General features: G+C 46.5%; 1 protein-coding gene and 1 long non-coding RNA gene across 3 annotated transcripts in view; one reads left to right on the forward strand and one right to left on the reverse strand.

Moving 5' to 3' along the window:
• The window catches only part of LOC135397426 (uncharacterized), an 80,126-nt gene extending 65,168 nt beyond the window's left edge, over positions 1–14,958 (reverse strand). Inside the window, exons 1-2 of the long non-coding RNA XR_010423643.1 lie at positions 14,807–14,958; positions 12,815–12,892 (exon numbers count right to left, since the gene is read on the reverse strand). This is a non-coding gene — a long non-coding RNA (uncharacterized LOC135397426). The remainder of the gene's footprint in view (positions 1–12,814; positions 12,893–14,806) is intronic.
• Positions 1–20,703, forward strand: part of LOC135397413 (uncharacterized) — a 48,287-nt gene extending 27,584 nt beyond the window's left edge. Inside the window, exons 1-5 of one of the 2 annotated variants that reach the window (XM_064629021.1) lie at positions 3,271–3,360; positions 16,039–16,143; positions 17,743–17,952; positions 20,277–20,360; positions 20,419–20,703. In XM_064629021.1, coding sequence (XP_064485091.1) covers positions 16,057–16,143; positions 17,743–17,952; positions 20,277–20,360 — 381 coding nt within the window. In that variant the 5' untranslated portion in view covers positions 3,271–3,360; positions 16,039–16,056 and the 3' untranslated portion in view covers positions 20,419–20,703. Of the gene's footprint in view, positions 1–3,270; positions 3,361–16,038; positions 16,144–17,742; positions 17,953–20,276; positions 20,361–20,418 lie in introns of those variants that run through there. The other variant, XM_064629014.1, reaches the window with a different exon arrangement.
• The last annotated feature ends 4,165 nt before the right edge of the window (positions 20,704–24,868 follow it).

The following is a 24,868-nucleotide window of genomic DNA, read 5'->3' on the forward strand; positions in this document are numbered from 1 at the left end:
AAGAAGAAACGGAACAGCAAAGAGAGCTTATTCTTCTATACTGGAATTTTCGTGTGTTTACAGTCTTTCTGTATCACTCATGTTACACGTGTCAATAGCCCTTACGGCCTCGCTTCCCAGCGGTTCTATCGTATTAGTGATAACCGAAAACGTCTGCTATTTCTGAAAATTTTGCTATCCGGCCAAGGAGTGTGGTTCAAGTGTAACCGAAGACAGGAAGAGAAACGTCTTTATTCGGCGCCGCCGGTAGACTAACTCAACTGACCGAGAGAAAGCGGGCACGCCTCGAAGCTCAAGCCCGCGACCCCAACAACACCGAATATCCTATGGACGTACGAATAATGTCCTAACGTCCGTGATCGGGTTCGTACGTCTGATGGATATCCCTCAGATATCCAGCGCAATTGAAGACACAATATCCGTATGACGTCCAGCATAGATATCCCTGAGAATGTCAAATACAGTACGCTGTAGTTCGTGCGTGCCGCGCACCGCCATGGTCGGTCGCAAGCAAGATTTGTCAAAAAATTACAACAAATTTGGTTACTTATCGGTCCTAGCAACATTCAGTAAGAGCTGGCATTATTGTCTCACAATGGGCTCTCACAAAAGTATCTGTAGATTTGAAAATTCCTGGGAAGATATTAGATGGTATTAGAATACCACCTGTCAAGGAAGTTCAGTCACACAAGGCTACAGAAGAAATCGGAACCGAAACTGTCTTTGTGCCCGTATGACTATTAATTATACGTATTTTGTCAACAAGCCATGCTAAATATAATTCTAAAATTATAGAGGGATATTTTTGGTTTCCTTCTCCTATTCGGCTACTCAAATTGATTTCCAAGTTCTATGTAATGGCCTTGCGGGCACTTGAGGTACTCACATAAGTAAATAAATAAATAAATAGCCTTCCACATAAACACCCAAAACAACTAGAATAGCAATGCCCATAAAACATCTCTCCATCTTCCGTTTATGGTCTGTGTAGATGTCCGTCGGACGTCACTGCGGACTCCAAGTTTCTCTCACTTGGACCTGTTTGCGTACATGTTACGGACGAAACGCATTGTCCACAGATTATCCAAATATCCGGCTTCGGACACACGTCTGATATCCATTGGACTGCCTTGTATTGTCGGGGGATATGCGCTGCGAAGAAACTTGCAACTTCACTGTCGCTGAGACGCTGCTATATGCCCCCCCCCCCCCTGGCTAGAAGCAACATGGAGCTGTCTGACGAGGAGACATGCCCTAGTCCGAGTGGGGTGGGAGGGGACGGAGAGTCGCAAATCGCTAGTAGAAAGGTCAGAGTCGTGTAAACGGCGCTGGTGGAGCTCTCGAGGAACGCGGGCTTCAGCCTGTCCGCGACAACAGTGTCTTCCCTGCCGTTGATGGAGATGTGGTAGTTCTTCCCTGTGCAGCCAAGCACGGGATGGAGACTGGTGCAGGGCAGGGTGAGGGTCTTCCAGACAGGCAGCGTGCGAGGGAAACGTGTGAGGCAGACACGAGTCATTGGAGTATATATGAAGCTCTTGAGGTGTTAGCACGCGTAGGAACAGGACGCAGGCGATGAAAGGAACGGTGCAGCCGGTGCAGGAACTCGGATGGTGAAAGGTCATATCGGCTAAAAACGAAGAAATCTGCTGGGAGCCACAGGCCGCAGCCATACACAAGGTCCACCGAGCTGCAGTCCACGTAGGACTTAAGAGCTTTGCGGAGACCGAGAAGGAGCAAAGGAAGGTGATCGACCCAATGGGCTGTCTTCACGGGACATGATGGCTGTCTTCAGGTGGCGGTGCAGGCGTTCGACCAGGTCGTTAGAGGCGGGGTGATACGAAGTGGTGCAACCCTTGAGGTGAAAAGGATTGAAGTAAGGACAGAGAAAAGGCGGCTACCAGCTCCCGTGGCATAGTGGTTAAGATGCTCCCTTTCCACGCCGAGACTGAGAGGTGACTAGGGTTCGAATCCTGTCACCGGTTGTGCTGTCTGAGGTTTTCCCTGGGTTTTCCGAAGTCTTTCCAGACGAATATCGGGACAGTTCCCCCTGAAGTCGACCCAGGACGCATACTAACCCCCCTGTCCCCAACTCCTTGCTGCTGTCCTCTCTCGATCTGTCCACGTCTGTACGCCGCTCATAGCCACAGTTGCTTCGCGGCGATAACACGGAATTTAAAGGTGTAGCGGCCGGTGCACAACGACGAAGATGTAACACGCATGAAGGGTCTTCAAATTAGGCCACGCCCGCCTGGAGCACCTGCCTCAGTTCCACCGGCGCGGCCATGGAGATAGGCCACATGGAGATAGGTCATCGCCTCTCCGTGGCATACCATCATCGCCGGTCGGGACTCATGTAGAGGAACACCACCTCCTCTACATTTGGTGACCCGAACTATGCACATCAAGTTCGATATAATTCGGCCCTTTTCCCATCCCAAATTTGGCAACCTTCCCGCAAGTCCAGCACCGACGGCACGCTGCCGCGCAGCCTAGAAGCCCTCCATTTCCTGTCCGACGCTACAATGGACCGCTATGGTAGTTCTGTGATACGGCAACCGATCGAACGTGATGCTCTCCACGTATCCTCAACCTCACCTGTCCAGACCCACTGCCACGGCTCTCATCCGTCCTCAACATCCTCTTTTCGTTCCCGAATGGCTTTCTGGGCTCGGCAAGGGGACTCCTGCATACCGACCTACTGACTCCCTCCTACAAAGCACGACCAACCGGCACGCACGCGCCTCACAGCTTCATCAACCATCACTTCTGCCCGATGCTGATGCACCCCCGGCGCTCCTTCACTGCCGGCCGCGACACTCGAGCCTCGCGCTCACCAGCCGGTCGCGGCAGTCGCGGCAGCCGACGCCACGGCACGCTTCAGCCGGCGTCTCGGCATCCCTCAACGGCTCGCACAGCCTCACCCTCTCCTCCTCTGGGACTCTCAGAGCTTCGGCTCCCGTGCCGGTAGCGGCACCCCAAGACCTCCACTTCCCCAGCGCCTCACACTTTTCCTCGCTCTTCTCGGGCTACCGGATGTGATTACTCATCAGCTGTGATGCTTCGCCACCGTCTGTCGTGCCATCATCGTGTTCAACCGTGCATGCTAACCACGGTCGCCCTCGCTGCCCTCCTCCAGTGAAGTCGCGGACATCATCTGCTTTATCGCCGCTCCGCGTCTGAGGGGGGGGGGGGAGTGATGTAGCGGCCGGTGGACAATGACGAAGATGGCCACGCGCCTGGAGCGCCTGCCTCAGTTCCACCGGCGCGGCCATGGAGATAGGCCACCGTCATCACCTCTCCGTGGCATACCATCATCGCCGGTCGGGACTCATGTAGAGGAACGCCACCTCCTCTACAAAGGTACTGTAAAGCAGTAGACAAGCATGATATGCCGGTGATGTGACTAGAGACTTTGTTGCTTCTAAATACCATATGCGGAACCATACGACCGACAACGCGCTATAAATATTTTTAATTGGCCATGAAAAATGCGGCGTAGTGAAGCGGTGCGACGCCTGGTGTCAAACAACCCCCTGTACAGCTGGCAACACTGAAAATTGGTATTACACACTATTACATCGGAACTTCGTTGTTTTAGTAAGTTTCCCTGTTTAGCTATGCATTTTGAAACCCCTGTTAACAGTGTTTTTTGTGAAGTAACCCAGCGCTGGCCGCTGTTCGATGGAGGCTCTCCCTACTTCTCTGCTGCGCCTGCGCGCTCCTTCTGTTCGCGGCCTCTTTCGAACGAACAAACTCTCCTTGTGACCCTCTGTGAACAAACAAGTCTCGACGCTGTCTGGCTTCTTGAACGTCTGACACATTTTTTTCAACGGCACAGCATTTCATTTCAGTTCGCTTATCCGTTTATTCTCAGATGTGGATCGTTGTGTGGATTGCAGGGCCAGATTTTATGGCGGATTATTATGTCGGGCCCAGTGTTATACGCATGCAATGTGTTTGCCGCCGTATGTGGCAGGAGTACGGGTTCATTTCCGATACCTAGTACAGTGCTCCTCGTAATATTTAATTGTAATTTTCTAATTAATTGCACCGTCGATTGGAATGAAACTTGCGCAGTTTTTGTCCTAGTGGCTTGGACTATCGAATAGCCACAGTAAATGACATTTGATCGGTGCTGCTTTACAGTACCTTTAAAAAAAGAAAGGAAAAGGCAGCTGTCGAAATGAAGACCGCGATCTGTGGTAAGTTGGGAGGGAACACCAAAACGGGAGATCCAAGTGGACAGGACAGTCTTTGCAACAGTTTCAGCCGGCGAGTCTGGCATGGGTGTAGCTTTCGGTCAACGCGTGTAGCGATCCACGGCAGTGGGGATGTAGCTGTGACCGGAGAAAGGATGAAGAGGGCCGACGATGTCTATGTGAATGGTGTCAAACGAACGCGTGGAAGTGGGAAAGGCCCGAGGGGTGAGACAGTATAGTATGACGGTGGGTGGGAGGGAGCTTCGAACGCTGCCTTTGGGGGACGCAATTCATGACCCTTGCATGAATATCAGCTATCATAGAGGGTAACAAGAAAAAGTCCGCGGTTAGCCGTTGCGTCGCACGGGTTCAGAGATGCGCCAGATTGTGAAGGGAGGCGAAAACAGAGCGTCGGAATGGCAGAGGAACAAAAGGCCTTAGGTGGGTCACTGAAGTGTCGCAGCAAATGATGAGCGAAGAGACTGGGATAGGAAGGTCTTGGAGTTTGAGGGAGGTGGTGGACCTAGGGTGAAGCCTCACAAGTTCAAAGCAACGGTGTGGGCGAGTTGGTACATACTGACACGAAAAAAACAGCGCAGAAACGGGACGTGAAGTAGACAAACGAAGCGCTGACTAACAACTGCGGTTTATTGGGAAGGAATGCGCTGTTTTTTTCGTCTCACGAGTTCCTCCTCGTCAGCCTGTGCAGAAGCAAGTGCATGATGCGACACGGGGTTCGTAACAGCTGACAAGGCTGGTACACTACTGAGGGCATCTGCAGGATCGTTTTGACTGCCTTTTACGTGCTGAATGTCGGAGCACATCTCGGCGAGAAAGGACAGGTGCCGAATTTCCCGAGGCGAATGGCAGCTGCTGGAAGATGGAAAGCATAGACGGACGGCTTGTGGTCAGTTCAAATGGTAAAGGTGCGCCCCTCAAGAAATTGGCGAAAATTGCGCACGGCGAGGTAGTCAGACAATAGTTCCGTACTGGAGGTGCTGTATTTCTTCTCTGTTGGCTTGAAAGCTTTGGAGAAGAAACCAATGGGACGCCAGGAGTGACCTATCTGCTGCTGAAAGACGGCGCCGACACAAGTATATAACGGAGGCATCCGCCATCAGAGCTGTGTGGGCATCGTGCTCCGGATGGTGCAAAATGGTGGAAGCTGCTAGATCAGCTTTGATTTGTGAGAAAGCTGAGTCGGCGCCGGGATCACAAGACAGCTGCGAGGCATTGGACCGTGACTGTGAAAGAAGGGCTTCCAGTGGACGTGAAGCGTCTGCACAATGCGGTAAGGATCGGCGGTAGAAATTTACGATGCCAAGGAAACGCCGATGCTGGCGTAGAGATTGTAAGAAAAATGAAAGAAGGAAGTGACTGAAAAGGTTAGCCAGCTTTAGGACTCGAACCCACATCTTCTGGATTACCGGTCCAGGGCTCTTACCAACTGAGCTAAGCTAACACACCTCCCCCAGCGACTTCCAAGAGTGCGTTATTCTGTGTTCCAGCCTCAGAGCATCAATTGCCATCATGTAGAGATTGTGGCTGTGGAAAACTTCATGAGGATAGCCTCCACTTTGTTTGCAAGGGGGGTAATTCCGTCAGTGGTGACTTCGTGACCAAGAAATTCCGTGGAAGGTCACGCCGATCTTGCACTGTTGGATATTTACGACGATGCCGTGGGCCGCACGTGTTCTTCACGGCTTGAGCTGGCCACGAGGAGATCATCACTGCAAACGAAAACGAATGGAAAGCCTCGAATAACCTCGAATGACACGGAGAAAGTGGGTGCATCTCGAAGCTTCGCGAAACACGCCGCGAAGAAACGGGCAACTTTGTTGTCGTTGAGACGCGGCTTACAGGTACATTTAGACAAAGGTCAAGACCTACGTTGATTATCCAGAAATCTGCGTCACGTTTCACAATGTTACACGTTCCATAAACGTACACTAGAGAAAACAAAATTGCGCAAATAAGCATAATCAACGTAACCACCCGTGACGTATCCCCACATCTACTTGGCGTTCACATTGAGCTTATTTGATTAAATGCTCAGGTTACGCCCCCTTTTGCCAATATAATTTACACACCGGAATAAATCGCAAGCGCAAATGCTCGAAGCGGATGCCACAATGAAAGCAACGCGTTGGTAAGAGGCCTTCCTTCGAGTCGTGGAATAATAGCGTATGCACTTTCGATTAGTAAGATGCAGATGAGACAAGGCCTCTCTGATAGTCGCATGTGCTTCTCCACTTCATCGCTCCGTCATTCATTCGTATGTTGCATTGCTGGGTGTTAGACGCTACAACCATAGACTCCCACACTATGCATTAAAGTCCTGGGAAGAATATGGGGGCGTCATGCGAGGTCTTCAAATTAGGCGATCTTAGCTGAATGTGTTTACGTTTCACACCGCTCAGCGGTCGACCAAGAGCCCAACTAAGCATGCGGAGAACGCTCAGCTGCTGGGAACGGGTTTTCGGAGCCAGGAGGATTTCCCTCCGCTCGTCTGTCACAGACGTGTTACTTGTTTGCCAAGTCACCATGTCTCCCACCAGTGTGATGAGTGCTCGCTCGATTAGGCTTTTTGTACAAGCAAGCACGTTATTAGAATCAGAAACAACGTTACTCTAATGTAATATATTGCAGGGGGTAGTATAAAACGTAGTTCTTTATTTTAAGAAGAAGAAAAAAAGTCAAAGCTCTTTGGCTGCTACGTGGCACTTTATTTGTTTTACACTGAACAATATGTTTGATTCACGTTTTCCTTGTGTAGTTTCAGTTAATGCAAGCACATGGCTTCGTTTCGAGGCTCCACTCGGGTAAACGGGGAATCTCGTATAGGAGCCGCTACGCTAAAAGCTGTTTCCTGCGCACCGCTACGCGTAGGCTCGGTGCCGTGCCATAAACACTTAACAGTTAAAACTGTCTATTGTTCCCGCGGAGATATGTTACACACTCAGACCTTTTCCACGTCTGTTATGTGCTCGAGACAAATTAGCAGGCTTTATTTCCCTACATGATATTTTCAATTTTTGTGCGTTTTTCTTAGACAGGAGTGTTGTGAAAGGAAAAAGATTGCGTAACTTCAACCAACAATGCTGTTACATTTAAAGCGTTTAACCATTTGCTAAAAAGCAGTACAAAATGTTTGAAAGAACTACCCGAGGAAACCTCGCCAAATTGCTGTACAGGTGGATTCACAGGTGGAAAAGCAGAGGACGTCCTCCGCTTTGCTGCACGCTATAAGCACACACTCAAAGACGTAGACAACGCTTGTTGCGTTCACCTGGAAGAACAGAGACTGCAGGCGCGCGGGACAGAAATCGAAGAATCCCTTCGCAGTTTTCTCCCGCGTATCAGTAGCTTCCATCGGCCTCAATTAAATTATAAGCTGTTTGCAGAATAACATCGTCTGCTACTCAAAAACAGCATACTCCTTCTCTTTTTCTCTCTCTCTCTCTCTCTCTTTTTAGCTTTTGCTTTTACGGAGAGCAAACAGTCTCCATAAAAAGAATGCGAGCGTGTACTAAACGTATGAAACACCGAAGGCAAAAACTCCCTGATACATTCACGCATTCAACCTGCGCCTGTGTTAGAAGCCCCCTTCTTCTCACCCCTGTCGAAGTTCAGTAGACTCTCATTAGCGACTCGTTATTTATTGTTTCACCGACGAAATGACGCAAGTAAAGGGCAGGGATAGCAATTTGGTTGTGCTGGCGGCGTTTCCTTTACTCTTGCTTTTGCTCGTTGCAGTTTATTAATCATTATGCCCCCTGCCGGCGGCTCTAGTAAGGTTGCTGAAGTGAATCCTGAACAGAATATCGTCTTTCCAAGTATTTCTATCATCTTTATTTACTTTTTTTGTTTAGTGTCCCCTATACAGAGAAGTTATCCGTAACGTTCTATTGTAATGCATGTCCACGAACACCTTTCTTACCGCACAAAGTACGCGCTAGCGCAGAAGTGACGAAATCTGAAAGCGTAAAGTGAAATGTCGGTCGGAGTCACACAGTGGCACATCCGGTGCTTTGAGAGCCGGATGTCTCAGCCTTGTTGCGGTGTCCACGCATCCCATTACAAATGTAGTATAGCTCGAGAATAACGTCAGTTTCGATAAACAACGCGAATCATGTACTTCCAACAGTATGCTGTTTCATTGGTAAACAACTAAAGGATAGATGAATGCCAAGATGTTACTTGTGGAGCGCTCTTCCCTTGGGAAACCGCCCACGTAGAAATATGCCAGTTCGATTTGAAATAAAGTGGGGTCGCGGAAAGTTTTCTATCAAAGTGCAGAATGATATATCTCACAATCTAATGCATAATGGAATCGTTCGTACTGCCTGAATGCTGTCCTCCCTGTAAGAACGCTACCCTACGCTGTCTAAACACAAAGAAAACATTTAATGCAAACACAAAGCAGAAATGTGAAGATTCTTAAAAAGGAGCATACATTGATAAGAACCGCTTTACGAAGACATTTCCTAATGCGAAACATCTTAAAACAAGTCTTTTTCCACTTGTTTCTTTTACATTACGTTTGTTTCGCCATGTGATTTCTGGCCACAAAATGACATCGCCGCTATGATATTGTCGATGTCTTGCACTGGGTTCAGGTAACGAGCAGCAACGTTCTGGGTAAGAACGCTATTACCCTGTTAGGTGCGATCCCCGACGCCGACTAAAGAACCGTAATGGGACACTAATGGGCTGCTTCGTTCTGGTCGGGCAGGGTCAGTGAAATACCACAGCCAAAAGGAAGCACGGACAACGACAGAGGCGACAAAACACGGATGCATCACGGTAGTCTGAAAGCCGCGCATTACATAAAAAGGTATTAATCATCGACGATTCACTGTCTGCCGCCAGAACCCGAAATGACCCAGCTCTTAGCCGGCTTGGAACCTGCGTCATACGAGGGCAAAGTGTTTGGGACCACGTTTTTCCCATTCAACTCCAACCTTGGCGGTTAGTTGACACGAAATTACCACCTAAATTGGCCGATTAAAGACTTCATCCTACGTCGCGTACGAGTTAGCAACGTCAATTAGGGAAGTTGGACTCCCAGGAGAAATTGGGAAGGTGCCCGAAGACCTCTTTGCGGTGGTTCCCCTACTCGTGTCCAATATGTCTGCGGTCAACTACATTCACTATATTAACAATCGAACGCTCGCTTCCTCGGGCTGCGAAATTATCACGCCAAGGACACTTGCAACACCAGCTCGTGTACGCGACAGCCGAAGAAGAGGGAAGGAACCACTCGACTTTGGAGCTTAGAGAAGTGCCACACAGGGGCACGGGCAAACACGTATGAACTATTAGATGGAGCTGGTGTTTCAATGGGTTCTGTTTATTAACTATTTGGTTACTACTGGTTTTATTATTTCCTTATGTGTGCGTATGAAGGCCGAAACGCATGGAGCGTTTTCTCCGACGATTTCACGGCGTGTGCGTAGAGCGTACACTCTTAGGAAAAAGGGTGGAGGTGTTACACCGTTTAAGAGGTAATAGTTGTCGCATATGTTGTGCCTAAAAGGTTGCGAAGTTCTACCTGCTACCTACAAATGATAGGGTTACCGCTACTGATTGGGCGAGCGAGGGGGGTGTACGCCTTTTTGTAGGAATTTGGGTATATGATAATTGCGTTTACCACCCTTTCACACCCTTTACCAGACGCTATGTTGACCTAGGTGGTAACTATAGAAGTTACCACCTTTTCCCACTCTTTTGGTTAGAGTGTACGCCGTGTCTGTCGACTACAGATATTCGCGCGTGTCCGGGCGCATTTTCTGTGGAGTGGACAGAGCGATGGCTGCAGCGTGGAAGACAAAGTTGCGTATGAGTAGCTCGGACAATTTGTTGGGATAATGTACGCCACACGAAATTTACTTCTACATTTCAACGATACCTGGAACGAATGAATGCAGAAACTGTAGAAAACAACAGCATCGGCACATTTCAACAAACGCTTGTGGTCGACGAATATGGCACCATTGGTGCGCGTCACTCGCCTGTACGCGTCCCACGCGTTTCGGGTGGTCGTCTTGCGGGCGCTTCTTCGCCGCGTGTGCACGCGACGTTTTGACGCTGATGAGAAAACGTTCCATGCGTTTCGGGCTTCAGGCACACAACGGCTTCAGCCTGTTCGATTTTTCATTCTGTATTTTTCTTTCTTTCCCTTCTTGCTTGCGATTGCATACGAAGAAAACTAAAGGGTGACTCCATTCTTTCCACTGCGGACGATGTTATTGTCTGCATCATTAAAAAATCGAAATTCTTCCAGCGTCTGTAACTCATTATATATATACCCAGTATTATATTATTATACCAATATTATAATAATTAACATATTATTAATATTTTTTAAAGTATCTAACAACGCGGGTGTCCGTCAGGATAATAATAGGTTGCTGCATATGACATACTGAGGCTTTTTCACTTCGGAAACGAGATCATTATTTTTCGTGTAAAGGCTCTGAAACTAGAGTCACTAAATAAGCTACGCTTCAGAGTATCGACACTGAGCCGCCATGTTGTTTCGGATGACCTCAAGCGCCATCCATTTAGCGCTCTTCGAAGTGTAGTCTTCTTCCACTGCTGAACTTCAACTTCATCTATTTCTACTGCCAAAATAGAGGTGGGGCTGGAGGTCATCCGAAACAATATGGCGGCTCTTTTTGCCTCAGTGTCGCTACTCTGAAGCGTAGCTTATTCAGTGACTCTATCTGAAACCTTACGTAGACCTGAATTTCCTTCGACCTTCGAGGATGAGAGTGAGGAAAGTATGCATTTATGAGCTCGCATCGTAAAGCAAGCGCAACTCAGGAAGCTAGACAGGTGTCACTGAGATTTCATGTTTATGTTGTAAAGAAACTACCAAGGCTATTAGCCTCGGCTTGCCAACCTATACACCGTAAAACCAGAACTTCGCTCGGGACGACAAAATTCGCTCGGGACAAACCGCTGCACCGAATGATACCCTTATCACTCCTGACTTGAGGATGAAGCGAGCAGACATGCGCCTAGACATGTAAAGTTTGTTTGTTTGTTTCATTTCGTGTTGGCACCGCGAAGCAACTGTGGCTATGAGCGGCGTACAGACGTGGACAGATCGAGAGAGTGGGAGACAGGGGGGTTAGTCCTGGCCGACTTCACGGGGAACTGTGAACATGCAAAGTGTCACAAAAAGGCATAAGCCTCCCATTTTCAACAAAGCAAGAAAGAGAATAACAGCAATTTTATTTTTGCTCCTCAGGTGGCCATTAACAACACTATGGTGGTCTGGGGAATGGTCCACCGCCGAAGAAAGACAAAGATAACTATTACAAGCAATAAACACAGGAGATAACATTATGAGTAGAACACATTAGGACATGACGTCAGATAGAAAAGGTAACATGTAAATAACTAAAAAGAGCGTTGAGAAATTTGTGATCTGGAGCAAATATATCTGCATCATGGTTCTCACAAAGACTTTATGCATGTTAAAAGGCCATTTGTCGGACATGACTTGTATAGACGGTTTACTTAAAAAACAGGGTGAAATCTCAGTGAACGATATAGGGTGCATTGATGTTGACCAAGGGTAGCAGTCAAAGATGGTATGTACCACTTTACACAATAAAACATAATCTCTAAAGATTCTACAACGTGCTATAGGGTTGGCAAACTAAGTTTATCGAGGATATGTTCATAATTATAGTAAGTGATGAGGCCAATGTGTCGGTCGTAGAGAAGACTGATAAAGTGTCGTTGGACAAGTGGCGTTGTTGACACAACTCCAAGCAACAGATGAAAATTCGAGAATGAAAACTACAGTAGAAAAGATTGATAAGCGGAATAACAACATTCTTAGTAACACGCGAGATGACACCGAATTTCAGCATAACAGTACTACGTAGTTATATTGGTTATGTGCGTGGTGGAATGTCAGAGCACTGGCAAGAAGGATGCCAAGATCCCTAACAACAAATTATCGTGTTATATTAGACGAAGCAAGTGAGTAAGCGTAAGCTATAGGGTTTGAATTTCTAGTAAATGAAATAACAAATGTCTTTAGGACATGTCATTTGGAATGATGGTTGACTAGGGGGATGTTATACGGGGAAGTTCTGTTTTATCTTAAATTGTCTACGGCCAGGGCATCGTCCTTATCCAGCTTATTATCGATTACCATTTTCATCTTCGCGCAAGTCGTAATGGTGCCCATAACGTGAGGTCAACTTTAGTAAGCGAACACAACGTCACCACCACTACCACCACCATCGGTTTTCAAAGTCTAGTGCAATCAGACTTCCTCCGCAGGTCTGGGGTAAGAGCGAACGCACGTGCTGTAATTGCAGTCTTTCATTTTACGTACAGGGTTTATCAAGATCACGTGCTCAAGATAAAGTACGTTATATGGTTAAATGTGCACTCTAAAAAGTAGCACTTGAGCTCATGTGCCAAGATAGATAGATGAAGAAAGAAGAAAAAAATTAAGACCTAGCTCCCGCCGGTGCGACAAGCTGCCCCATGACGCTACGTCAAATGATACATTGAGCGCTCGAAAACTGTGCAAACTTTTTAAACCGTGCAAAAAATCGTGCAAGAAATTATAAAGTGCTACATGCCTGGCTGCCAGTAGCCTGTCCCGCTGTTAGCTTGAGCTGTCGTGCAATCACTCTCCGCTTACACTAGAAGTTCTGACTCTAGAAAAGAAAATTCAGGCTATCATTCGTCCAATCATCATCATCATAATGACCTTGATTACAACAAATTGCTACCGGTAGAACGGAAAGCAATAATGGAACTTACGCCTAACGATCAGGATTACGAAACTGCAAAAGCTGATATCGTATCGTGATACCGTACCCCACGTGGCCAAAATGTAGACAACTATAAGCAAGGCTCTGTGTACCCAACACTGCGAAACGTTTGTGTTTTGATCTCCCCTTCCACAGAAACTTCACTTGCCAACTTCTAAAAAATTTCCCGGATAATACGCAAGGTCAAAAGGTGACTGACAAAATGGCGTAGATGCAGGCCAGCTGGTGCATGAACTCCATAATGTAAAAGCCTGAGTCTGCACACGGAGGTACGACAGACAACACATGTACTGAATATTGATCAAGCGCTTGTGCCAACATTGGTTTCAACTTTTAAGACATTATTTACTTAATTGTAGACAGGAATAAAGCTTGCTGCTGTTCCCGATGGGAAATATGCCGAAACCGAAAGTAGCCAAAGTTGGCATGCAAACGATCGTCCATGACAATAGACACTGTGGAACCGTGCAATTCATTTCCAATCCAATCTAAGATACCGCATATGACGCAGTGCCATACAATATACTGTTCATTAACAGCTGTCGCTACGAGTGGCGGGATTTAGGATTTAATGCAATCCACAATGTGAAATTTATTCTCCTTTGAAGTTTCATTCATTATTCCATGTTGTTGCACACTTCCACATATGTAGGGTTTGTGGTTTTCGGCATTTATTTTCAACCCAATTCGGGGGGTGTTTATCGGCATTTATATTGGGGACTATAAATCGGATTTTTTCGGCATCTATATTCCGCCCAAAAAATTAATGCCCGAATACGGGCATCTATTTATTTCGCATGAAGGAGAGCCTATTTTGCGGGCGAAGTAACAACGAACCGAAAAGAAGTGAATTGATTCATGGTTTCATTAACAATGTCTTTTATTGCCTGTGCCAAACCAGCAAACAATGAGACTACCTCTTGTTGTAATAGATGCAAGCGTACATCATCATGCTCGCATCTGTCATAGCAGCTCGCTCCTTGCGATTAATAACACGCAGTTTAGAGAACGCGCGCTCAACATTAGCGTTAGAAACAGGAATAGCCAGTATGCTAAAGGCGCACTGCGATAACAAAGGCCATGTGCTGGAACGGGTCCCCCAAAACTGAATAGGAGATATATCCACCTGAGGGGCAGGGCATGCAGCATATTCGAAAAACTCGCGCTTTATATCGTCCATACGAGATTCATCAGCAGAGCTGAGGTCATCCTCCTATAAGCGCTTACGCACAACGAAACAAGGGCACAGCCCGAAGATAATGCCACGCTCGAGAAATAGTCGACAAAGGGAGATTCCAAGGGGATTTCCCTTTGCGGTTCCAAGAATGGCAGCTGTCAGGATACGAGAAATTCGTATTTTTTCGGAATATTCCGAATCTGACAAAAATCATTCGGGGGGTGTTTTCCAGCATTTTTCGGAAAATGCCGAAAACCACGAACCCTACGTGACATATGGTACAGCCGCCACTCACATCCAGTGAATTTATGTAACTTTAAAGGTGATATGTATTTACTGGCTCGTACGCTAGCCAGGGCCGTAATGCACCTGTAACCTAGTCGTAGATAACCAATCCAATTATAAGGAACGTTATATATGCATAGTATAGCAATTCCTGAATCGTAAACGATATAATTGCACGAAGAAAATGTCTGAAATTGACAGCCTCTCCTTAGTGTTCAAACAAAAATTGCCTGGACAAGAAGTGAGAAATACGAGATAGTACGCGTAACTCGTAAGAAATTTAACGAATTCCGTCTTGAAAGTTTGGCGCGACCGGTATGCGAACTTGTACTCACCCAATTCCAATTAAAAGTTTGCGTGGGAACCCGTACAGGTGCCTCGACTGTAGCATCTGATCTAACTCGACTATGTCAAGGGCGTTCGATACATGAGCCACGTTCTAATGGCACTAGAATCCCGCGAAATTATCCTCGCCCGACAAAGAAGTTCTGATAATCTGCCTTCTGTCCCCGTCTTCTTCTTCAAGCTCAGGTTAAGTGCGTTATCATTTTACGGGTTTTGTTACGATAACCAGGAAGGATCGTGATGTAATGTAATGAAATTTTACGCCGGTGGCAAAACGTTTCATTCACGAAAAACGTGTAATGTAATGAAGGATGAAAAGCCTAGGGGACTTGGAATACCCCTGAACTACCCCATAGCGTCTATCGTGATTGCTTGAATGTGTAGAGAACCACGGGGCGGGACGCTCGTTGTCATTTGATACCGTCAACGATGCTTCCATTTTATCTCCTTTGCTTTGCATATATTATTTGTCATGTATATATATATATGTTCCGCAGCTGTTTGGGAACGGCATGTGAGTGTAGACATAACTATAGTCGTGTTCAAACTCCGAACGGCATCTTCGGTACCGAAGAAAAACTATATTTAACTGTGAAAATAAGTTTTGTCAAACGTAAGTATGACCCCAAGCTATTACATGTACGACGTTTCAACGCTAAATATAGGGCCTCCACGATGTTGTTCTCTTGTGTGGAGTCCCCTAACAGAAGGCACAAGGGGGTGTTCCAGTATACTGGGGACTCCGCACAGCGACATCGACACCGAAACTGGTCCACGGTATACCGTGGTGTGGACCAGTTTCGATGTCGATCATTGCGTCGAAGTGGAATGAATACATTTCGTTTATGTTCCATTACGATCAATAAACGCTAACGATGACATAAAACCGCTTGAAGACGAATACAATCGATGACGATGCAAGGTAGACACAATTATTGCCACCTCTGCCACCATTGAAAACAATAGATGATTGTATTTCTCTTTCCTTTCGCATAGCCCACTTGCAGTCACTCCTGAAGCTACAAGTAATTCCGTTGATCAACGGAACTTTATCAAACAAAACATGTCTTATGTTTCGCTCCAGTCTTTCTAAATGAACAGCCTTGGAGCAGGAGGTTTTCAGATTGAACTGGCGTACGAATATGACGAACATGCGCATGTCACATGAAAAATTTCATTCAACATGAGCAAGTAAGTAATATGATGTTGTTTATATTTACAGCCCACCAGGGAAGTCACAATGAAGACAGAGCTGGTTACCCTTGTTGCGTCTATCGTGTACGTCCTCGTGTTGTCAGCCTGTATCGTCAGGGCACTAGAAAAGCAGGTAAGCTAGCACACATTTTGCCAAAATGAGATTCTAGGTTCATCAAGCGGTTGAGTTACATGAGAGCGGGACAGAACAAGACGAGAGCCATCTTATTTATCTGCAAAAGGCATATTTAGACGTACACACAAAACAAGGCAGCCTCGCCATCAAACAACCTTTCATGTTCAAAGCCACTGAAGCCTGGCTAATGAATTTTTCATCACCGGGAACCAATATAGTTCCTGCTTAAATGATTTCTGTAGTTATCTTTAGGCCAGATGATGATTGCACAGCTGTGAAATTCGAAACCGGCCTACATCTAATGCAGGACAGGGTACCCGGGTGGTGGTACCCTGAGGGACGCCGTAGGCTGAAGTAGCAGACATCTCGCTTTTACATGATGCTACCACCTAGCCAAATTTCTTACTATTATGCGGAGTTTAGCGTTTTAGCACACAAAAAAATCATGAACCAATGACAGTGCGACAACATATCACGTGGCATTTAGTGTCGCCGCTACAACAAAAGCGTCGTCGTCTTGTATTTCTTGTATTCGAATGTTTCGTCACGCATCTGGCTAAGCAGCCAGATGCGTGACGGAACATTCGAACATTCGTGTCCTTCAGCGTCCACATTGTGTGCAAGATTGGCAAAGTCGCGACACCAAACAGCAAAGAGTGTATGGAACTCTGAAAGACATAAGGCACATCGTGCTGTGTGCGGCATCGGCAGTCGTGCTGTGTGCAAGGGCCCTCCTGTCGATTCTGACGCCCACTGATGTCTGCCGCTCCTGCAGCCTTTCCATTCACACACACTCTCTCTCGTGGATTCCTTTTGGCCTCAGCCTGCTTTTCTATTCTTTTTCGTAGTATATCCTGAGTAGAGAACTTGCTTAATACTCTAGTAGTCCCTTTATTATCGTTTTCGTCACAATAGGTAGCTTTAGAATACATTACCCAAGCGCTTTGGAGCCCCAAGGAAATAGGGAGTCCTCACAATGCAAAACATTGTTGGGGTTCAGGTCACGCTTAGTGACAATCGCTGTTATGGTGGGGGGAGGGGGGGGGGGGGCGAAGCGCTTGTGTACCCTAATCTAAAACTCGTATCGAGTCCAATCTAGATGTAAAACAACGGTCGTCGTATCGATGTACTGTACATGTCGTATGTATGTACTCATTTCGCAACGTGTCCAAAATGTACCTTATTCTCTTCTTTTACTTGGAAGAATCCATCGGCATATATAGATAAACAATGTGCTCTTATATACTTTGAAGACTTTTTATGCCCCCCCCCCCCCCCCCCCCGATAACGAAGAGAACAGAAGCGCTCTTCCACAACAAACTACTCGGAGAGTACAATTTAGGCTAGTTGGCAAATTACAGACAGTCTGGCTGTGTGCTTTTGTCCGTGAATCGTGTGCTGTACTCAACAAAAATGTGTACTTTTATGTGATTTAGTGGATATGTGATTTACTAGTTAGCAATACTAAATCAGAATAAACGATTCTAGCAATGGCCACAATTTGTTGTTTCCTATATGTACAAAATGACCTGTGCTGCGCTACGTGTTGATACACAAGCCGTTATCTGTTGTCACATTTGTGTGATGCATGTGCAGGACGACACCTCTGATGACAGTTTCCTGACGGAACAGAAACGACCGTTCTGCAACGCATTCACCGGTTGTGGTGGGAAACGGTCGGGCCCCGGTCGCCGGGATTTGCTTGCCCAAATCCAGAACCGCCTTTTGAACGAGGCGCGCGTACTGGAGTTTCAGCGCAGACTTTCCGAGAACCCCTCGCAGGACCGGGAGGCCATCACAGATGAGGTATACTTTTCATACGCCATCTGAACGGCCTGTGAATCTCTCTTTTAGCAACCTCTTTGTAAAGGCAGCACAACCTGGCTACCACTCTAAGTATATATACCATCGGAAGTAACACGCTAGCCGTTGTCCGTATTACAATTAGCAATCTCTTCAAACCGACTGAACGATTCGTGCTTTCATCACGACCAGCGATACACAGAACACGGCAATCGATGCTACTACGGTGGAAGTCAACGGAGCGAAATTGTGTTGACGTTAAGGGCGTTAAAGTGACGAAGGCTGATGAAGCAGGGGTCGCTTTAGAGGTTTCCTCCAGAGTGGCTGCTCCAGTAAGTTAGAAGCTTCGAGGAAAGGTATCTGAAAGCACGTGTGGTTTTCGAAGCACATGAAAAAAGTGTATGTTTAGAAACATCGTAAAAAGGCATATTCCGCACTGTTAAAAAAAAGGGTGTACTTTAACTCCTTTCCTTGCCCCATATATCACACCCTTTTTGGAGAGTACGTTTACTCTCAAAAAGGAGTCCCCTCATTCCCTTCAGACTCTTCAGAGAGTAATATTACTCTCCAGAAGGGAGTAGGGAGAGAGAGTACGGAGTAGGGTCTGAAGGGAGTGAGGAGACTCCTTTTTGAGAGTAAACGTACTCTCCAAAAAGGGAGTGATATGTGTGGCAAGGAAAGGAGTTAAAGTACACCCTTTTTTTAAGAGTGGGCTAAAGTTGTTTTGTGCTTCTACAACTATACGTACCTTCTGCCAAATTCACAATGAAAATTAGAAGGAAGCAGAATGATTTCTAAAGGAATAACAACTTTGGAAAAATGTAACCAGCCACATGCTTTAAACGATTCAGAATTTCTGTGATACAAAAGAAACAGGGAGGAAAGGTGCTGCACCAGCTATTAGAAATCTGTTGCAAACTAATTATGTTTCTATCGAATTTGCACGCACATATTAGAGCGAAATGTGAGATGCATACCATTGCGGTTTGGTTATGACAAGAGGTGAGCGCGGGTAAGGAAATTCGTACCGCAACCCGCAGCGTGTGATGGGGGAATACCCGCACTACCCGCGGACGCAGTGCGGGTACACCCTCATTTTAGCCTCAACCCGCAGTGTCACTGAATTGCTACTCGAAAATAGCAAGGGTGCGAAACGAATAAAAAAGAAAAAAAAAAGAGAACGATATCGTTCTGAATGACTCTTGGTTCTCGCTTCTGAGCCGGTAATGCGGTGAAGTTCTGTTGTTGTTGTTTTTTCTTCTTTTTTTGAGTCTGCGTGGGAAAACGACTGACGTGGTGACAGCTAGTGCAATCTGCCATATTGTGAGATGATCAGCTCGTGTGTTGCCGGATAGAGTTGAGTTGAAAGGAACGAGAGCTATTTCTACGAGCGTGTGCTGTTTCGGCGAAATGGTTGATGTGGAATTTGTCAGCTACTTAAGTGAAAGCCACAGGTGTTCTGGTGAAAGGTCAAGTGACCATGAAATATGTTTAAAATAGTTTTGTTTTTAGGTATTTTGACGAAGAAGACTGGGGAAAAGGACAGAATTAATGAGTAAGTTAAGGTAGCAAGAGGGTAGTGTAGTGGGTGCGCGTTATGCGTGTTTACCCGCACCACCGCATTTTACCCGCAATCAGCAGCGACACTGAATTTGTACGCGCAAATCGCAAAACTGCGCGGGCATACCTGCACACCTCTAGCGGTAACTTCGCTTTATTGAGAAGGTAATATTTGTGTTAGTACGACCAAGCAAATAAGCATGCCTTTAGCGTCTTCATGAAAGCACATTCCTACATCTTTGAAACATTCCTAACGTACAAAGAAAAGAACCAAGAACCCATATTGCCGTGCCGTGAATAGATCTAAACACGTAGGCAAACAATTGTGGTGCGCTAGAGATGCAGCTGGAACAAATAATATGGGCGAAAAAAAAATGGATACACAAGTCTCCTAATATCGTGCTGTTACACACCATCTTTTGCGTGGTAAATACAGCTTTGGCGGAGAAAATGTTTTTCGCGCTTGATTTCTATACTAAGCAGTACAAAGACGGATTATCAGGTTTGAACACAAATTAATGCTCTTTGTATCACGTTAGTTATGTCGTGGCCAGTTATGAAGAAAAGTGTTATTAATCTGAGCTGTCACAATTGCGGCAACTGACTTCGTTCTTAAATCAGAATACTATGTAAATCATTTTTCTCTCTTCGAGTGTCTCGTCATTACAGAACGGTTGACAAAGCTTGCCACCCTCTTATCTGTTTTATGCCGTTCGGTCCATGTAGAATCCTCCGTCATAGCTTAATATTCGCTTGTTTTCATGCAGCTACGGAGCAACAGACTGCTGATGGACCTTTTGGCGCCTTCCTCTTTGAGGAAACGAATTCCTTCTACTATTGATGCTGAGTAGGTAGGTGCGTGAAACGCTGTCGCAACAACCCAGCTCAAAATGCATTTTTCTCTCGCAGTAACGTATTCCCACAGCAGCCAGCGCCTGCCAGGTATGCTTTCTAGGCCCGCGCCGTAGCCATCAAGTGCTGTTGACCGTCTCATACTTGCTCCATCGACGACCCTGTCCATCGATTTGCAAGAGCTTGCGTAACACCTTGTTGACAATTTAGTTTGTCTCGTGAGACTGAAGTACACACAGGAAGCAAAACGAGCAACTGAAACATACTCTCGTGTGGAAATTCTAGTATTACTGTTGCATTCGTTTCACTATATGTAATGGCGGATTTCAATAAAGCGTTTGTTACAAATAGTAGTGTTTGCATTATCCAGCGCCGGGTTAAATGTTATACAACCGATACCTTCATAAATATTCATTACTCATTACTATGTGTATACTAGACTGTCAAAAATGATAAATTGTACAAATAGTAACATTTCCTAGAGTTGGAAAAAAAAGTTGGAAAAAGAGTTGGAAAAGTTGGAGACAAAGACGGAACCCAGTGGACAGGATTGAATTAAAAGTGATTTTCAGTGAGCTTCTCATCATACTTGACAAAACCAACTATTAAGAAAATGTCATCCTCTTCACGTGCATACCATTTAGTTGCCTACTAGTTGAGCTGTTGTGTGTTTATCCTGTATGTAACTTTGCCCATCGCTCAGGGTTATCATCATGGAGTTTCCTACTATGTTCATTGATAGTAGTAATCTAAGAAACCTAGGAAACTAGGGGGGGGGGGGGCACATGGGCATACCGGAAGAAGGGCAAGGGGGGCCGTGCCCCCCCCCCCCCCTGGAGCTCCAAGGTCACTTATGAAAATTCTGCACTCTGTAGTCATAGGTTGTCATGATGGAAAAAAAATCCTGGAACGTCCATGCGTCGGCAGCATTTATATTCGGGTAACATTTGTCGGTGACTACGAACAATCTTATAAAATTTCTAGAAATTGCAAATGGTATTAGGTGTATTTTTCCAGGGAAGGTGAGCATGTGGCGACATGCTGCTCGTGCCGCAAGTTGGACTATGCGGGTAATCACCCCCATTTCCTCCTGCCTCGACCATGTACTTTCTACCCCGGATGAGGCGTACCCTGCAGTCAAGCCACTACCCAAGGAAAGAGTTCCTTGACTGGTAGCAGGTTGAGGCAGCGTAGGTGTTTCCAAGTCGGGGGAGGAGGGGGCAGCTTTTATAATAATCAGTGCGGTTTCCTCGCAAGGGCGCTATACAGGAGCCGCAGCGTGCTGCCACCCAGATTGTCAAAAAGTTCTCCTGCATAAGCACTCTGCATGCGCAACTCCTGTGCTGCAAGTAGATTACGTTGTGCCACGCGTCGTCCGAGAGAGTCTCACGCATGCTCGATTGCAATGAAGTCCGGACAAAGTGCGGACTAATCCAAACGACGGGTACCAGCTTTCGGGATATGCCTTGACGGATATCAGCTTTCATTCTAGGCACGGCTCCACCATGCAGGCCCTGTGCGGAAGGGCGTTGTCCTTCATGTATACAAGAGATCGGGACAGGTTTCCCCAAGCCGCACGTTTCCTAAGGATGCAGTCGCGATGCAGCTAGCCTCTTGCCGCACTCGACCAAGTCGTGAAGTGGCGTACGGGAATCGTCTATGCTGCGTTTACAATGCTCATTTCACGGCAGAGGGCCACGTGATTTGGAGCGATGGAGATGATTGGAGTAAGTGCCGCTCAGCTGGCCAGATAAAGCGCTTTCCGGACCAGGTGCGTTCCTAAACCAACTCCCGACTTGGGTAGATGGCGGGACAGGGTTGTACCACGTGACCCTAGAGTAGCTAACCGGTCGAGTAAGACGTTATGGACTTCCTACAGGATGGCTGCATCGTTTCCAAAAATTATATAACACTATAAATCCAACAGCTATATCCAATCCCAACTGAAAATATCGTAGCAAGATTTAGTAAAAATATGCACTCGCGATTCTTTTCCAGCAGCTTAGGAAGCTTGAAACGCAAAAAAAAAAAAAAAAAGAGGGAGAAGAAAGGGACAATACAACATGACGCGAATGTTGCTTTGATGACTACATAACTGATGCACATAGAATATAAAACACATTTCCAAAGCTAAAAATGTACGCCTGAGCCAGGAAAAAAAAAAAAGTAAAATCTACTTTCGAAACTGCGGAAGTGAATCTCGCTTTGTCTCACTTTCGAAAACCAAGTCACGAAACGCGCATTGAAACAACTGTGCCACCTTGCTTGTTTTCGAATGGTGTTATGATGGGCCATCCCATCCTGTCCTGAAAGGATTAGCTATTGCCGGTTTTGAAACGCCACTTCGAGTAGAATGCTACTCAGGGTGTCGAACCGAACCCGAACCGAAAACCGTACCCGAACCGAAATTTTTATGACACTGTTGAACCCGAACCTGAGCAGAACCGGAAAAAATAATAGCCGTAACCGGTTCGCAACGAAACGGTTCGGACATAAAAGAAGTCAGTATAAAAGTTCGAGTGCCTCTCAATCCCCGAATGAGGACACAGTGTTCTCCATATCACGGATTTCACAGTCAAACGAGGATGCATAGTTAGTATGCTTTCAGCGTCTTGTTCAACACATTGAAGCGCAATTGCTCTTGTGAGCGCCGCGGCTGGCGCCCCATGCCCTCGCTGCGGCGTCTGTTCCAGGAGCCGCCACGCAGACGCTTGTCAAACACTGGCTTTCCAAGCAAACGACGCGGCCGTCCTCTGCTCTGTATTTTCTTAAAGGTGGGTGACCTGCCGTCGTCCACCGAATAAAGCAGGAATGGATCAGGCCAGTTGTGTAGCTCTATAGGACGAATACGTGCAAGCGGTCAACATTTCCCTTTGCACGTGAGCAGACAAGTCAGAAACATGAGAAGTGGAGAAGCATACGCGGAACGGTGCCTGTATGATTTGTCCTGCTTACTGGCATTGCAGTTGTGTTGTGGATTAACTGGTACACTGCCGTGAACCCGGACAGAGCAAGGCTAGCAGACTTATTTTCGACATGCTTCAGTTCCGTTTCAGATCGATTCTGACTGCGAATGCAATTCTCAAGAACTTAAAGCAATTATGGCGAGATAGCGTGCGTTTAACACGCTTCTTTCTGTCATGGGCTTGGATATGGGCCGCAAGAGAAAGAATCCAGTGCCGAGATACTTTACCTACAACGCCGCTGCCGACGTGTCACGATGCAACGTTGCAACACGCTGCCGATCTTCAACGCCACTTGGAACGACACTATCATGAGTCTCGGGGTTTTACATCATGCATCATCTTCACCAGCTCGCTTGCTTCCTAGCCATTTTTTTTTTTTTTCATTGTACTATCATGAGATCTATAAAGAGATCTGCACATAGTCAGCAAGACTGGATGCCGGTGCCGGAGAAGGAGGGTCACAGGAACTGAAACGCCCCCGAGTGTCTATGCAGCAAAAGCTTCCAGCTATGGTACCTTCTAGCGTAGCCAAAGTTGAGATAACTCAAGAGGATATCTTGAGAGCCTGTGTGGAGCTTTGTACAGTTAACAGAAGACCATTTGCCTTAATGGAAGATTCTGGATTCCGCAGTCTCCTCGATCCTCTGCTGCACGGCACTCGCTCAAAAATGACCATAAACGCCGAAAACATGGTTAAGGGCATGATGGTGTCGCTAAAAGCAGATTGCGTTACTCGTATAAACAGATCTATGCTAGGTATAAACATCCAGTACATATCAGATGGAAAAATCGTTCTCCGGACTCTTTCCATGAGAGAACTGAAGGAGAAGCATACGCCGTGTTATCTGCATTCTGTGTTGCTCGAAGTCTTGGCCACGTAAAACATCGAGCTGGCGCAGGTATACAGCATCACGACAACGGCGCGAACCTGGTGAAGTCTGTGAAGATGTTGACAGAAGAGCAAGAGGCAAAATCTGATAGTGAGGATGAAAGTAATACCCAACCAGAACATGAAGACGTCAACGATAGTTCGCTTAATCTTGACTCCACTGAATCTTCGCCTGTGGTCCTCAAAGGAGTTCGGTGTGCTGCGCACACCCTGCAGCTTGCAGTAGACGACGCCGTTAAGGGAACCATCGCGAGGGCCCGTGAAGTCTGCAAGAAGCTGCGATGTCCTAAAGTCATGAGGATGATTAAAAAGCTACGTCTCAGAAAACCCATACTGGACTGCCCAACACGCTGGCTTTCTACATATAGCATGCTACAAAGGATGATGGATCTTCGCAGCTTTTGTGTAGACATGGCTTCTACGAACCGCAAGGTCTTTCTGATCACAGATGAGTGGGGAAGAATAGACGGAATTATCAAGGGTCTTCATCCAGCAAAGACAACGACACTCACACTACAGTCGCAACAGCTAAAGTTTGGGGATTTCTACGGTGCGTGGATGAGGTGCATCATAGAAACTAGCAAATTGAAGTCTCCATTTTCCCGTTGGCTCTCAGAGGCATTCAAAGCACGAGAAGTCCTGTTACTCGAGA

The sequence above is a fragment of the Ornithodoros turicata genome, chromosome 1 (genome assembly GCF_037126465.1).
Source record: "Ornithodoros turicata isolate Travis chromosome 1, ASM3712646v1, whole genome shotgun sequence".
NCBI lineage: Eukaryota > Metazoa > Arthropoda > Arachnida > Ixodida > Argasidae > Ornithodoros > Ornithodoros turicata.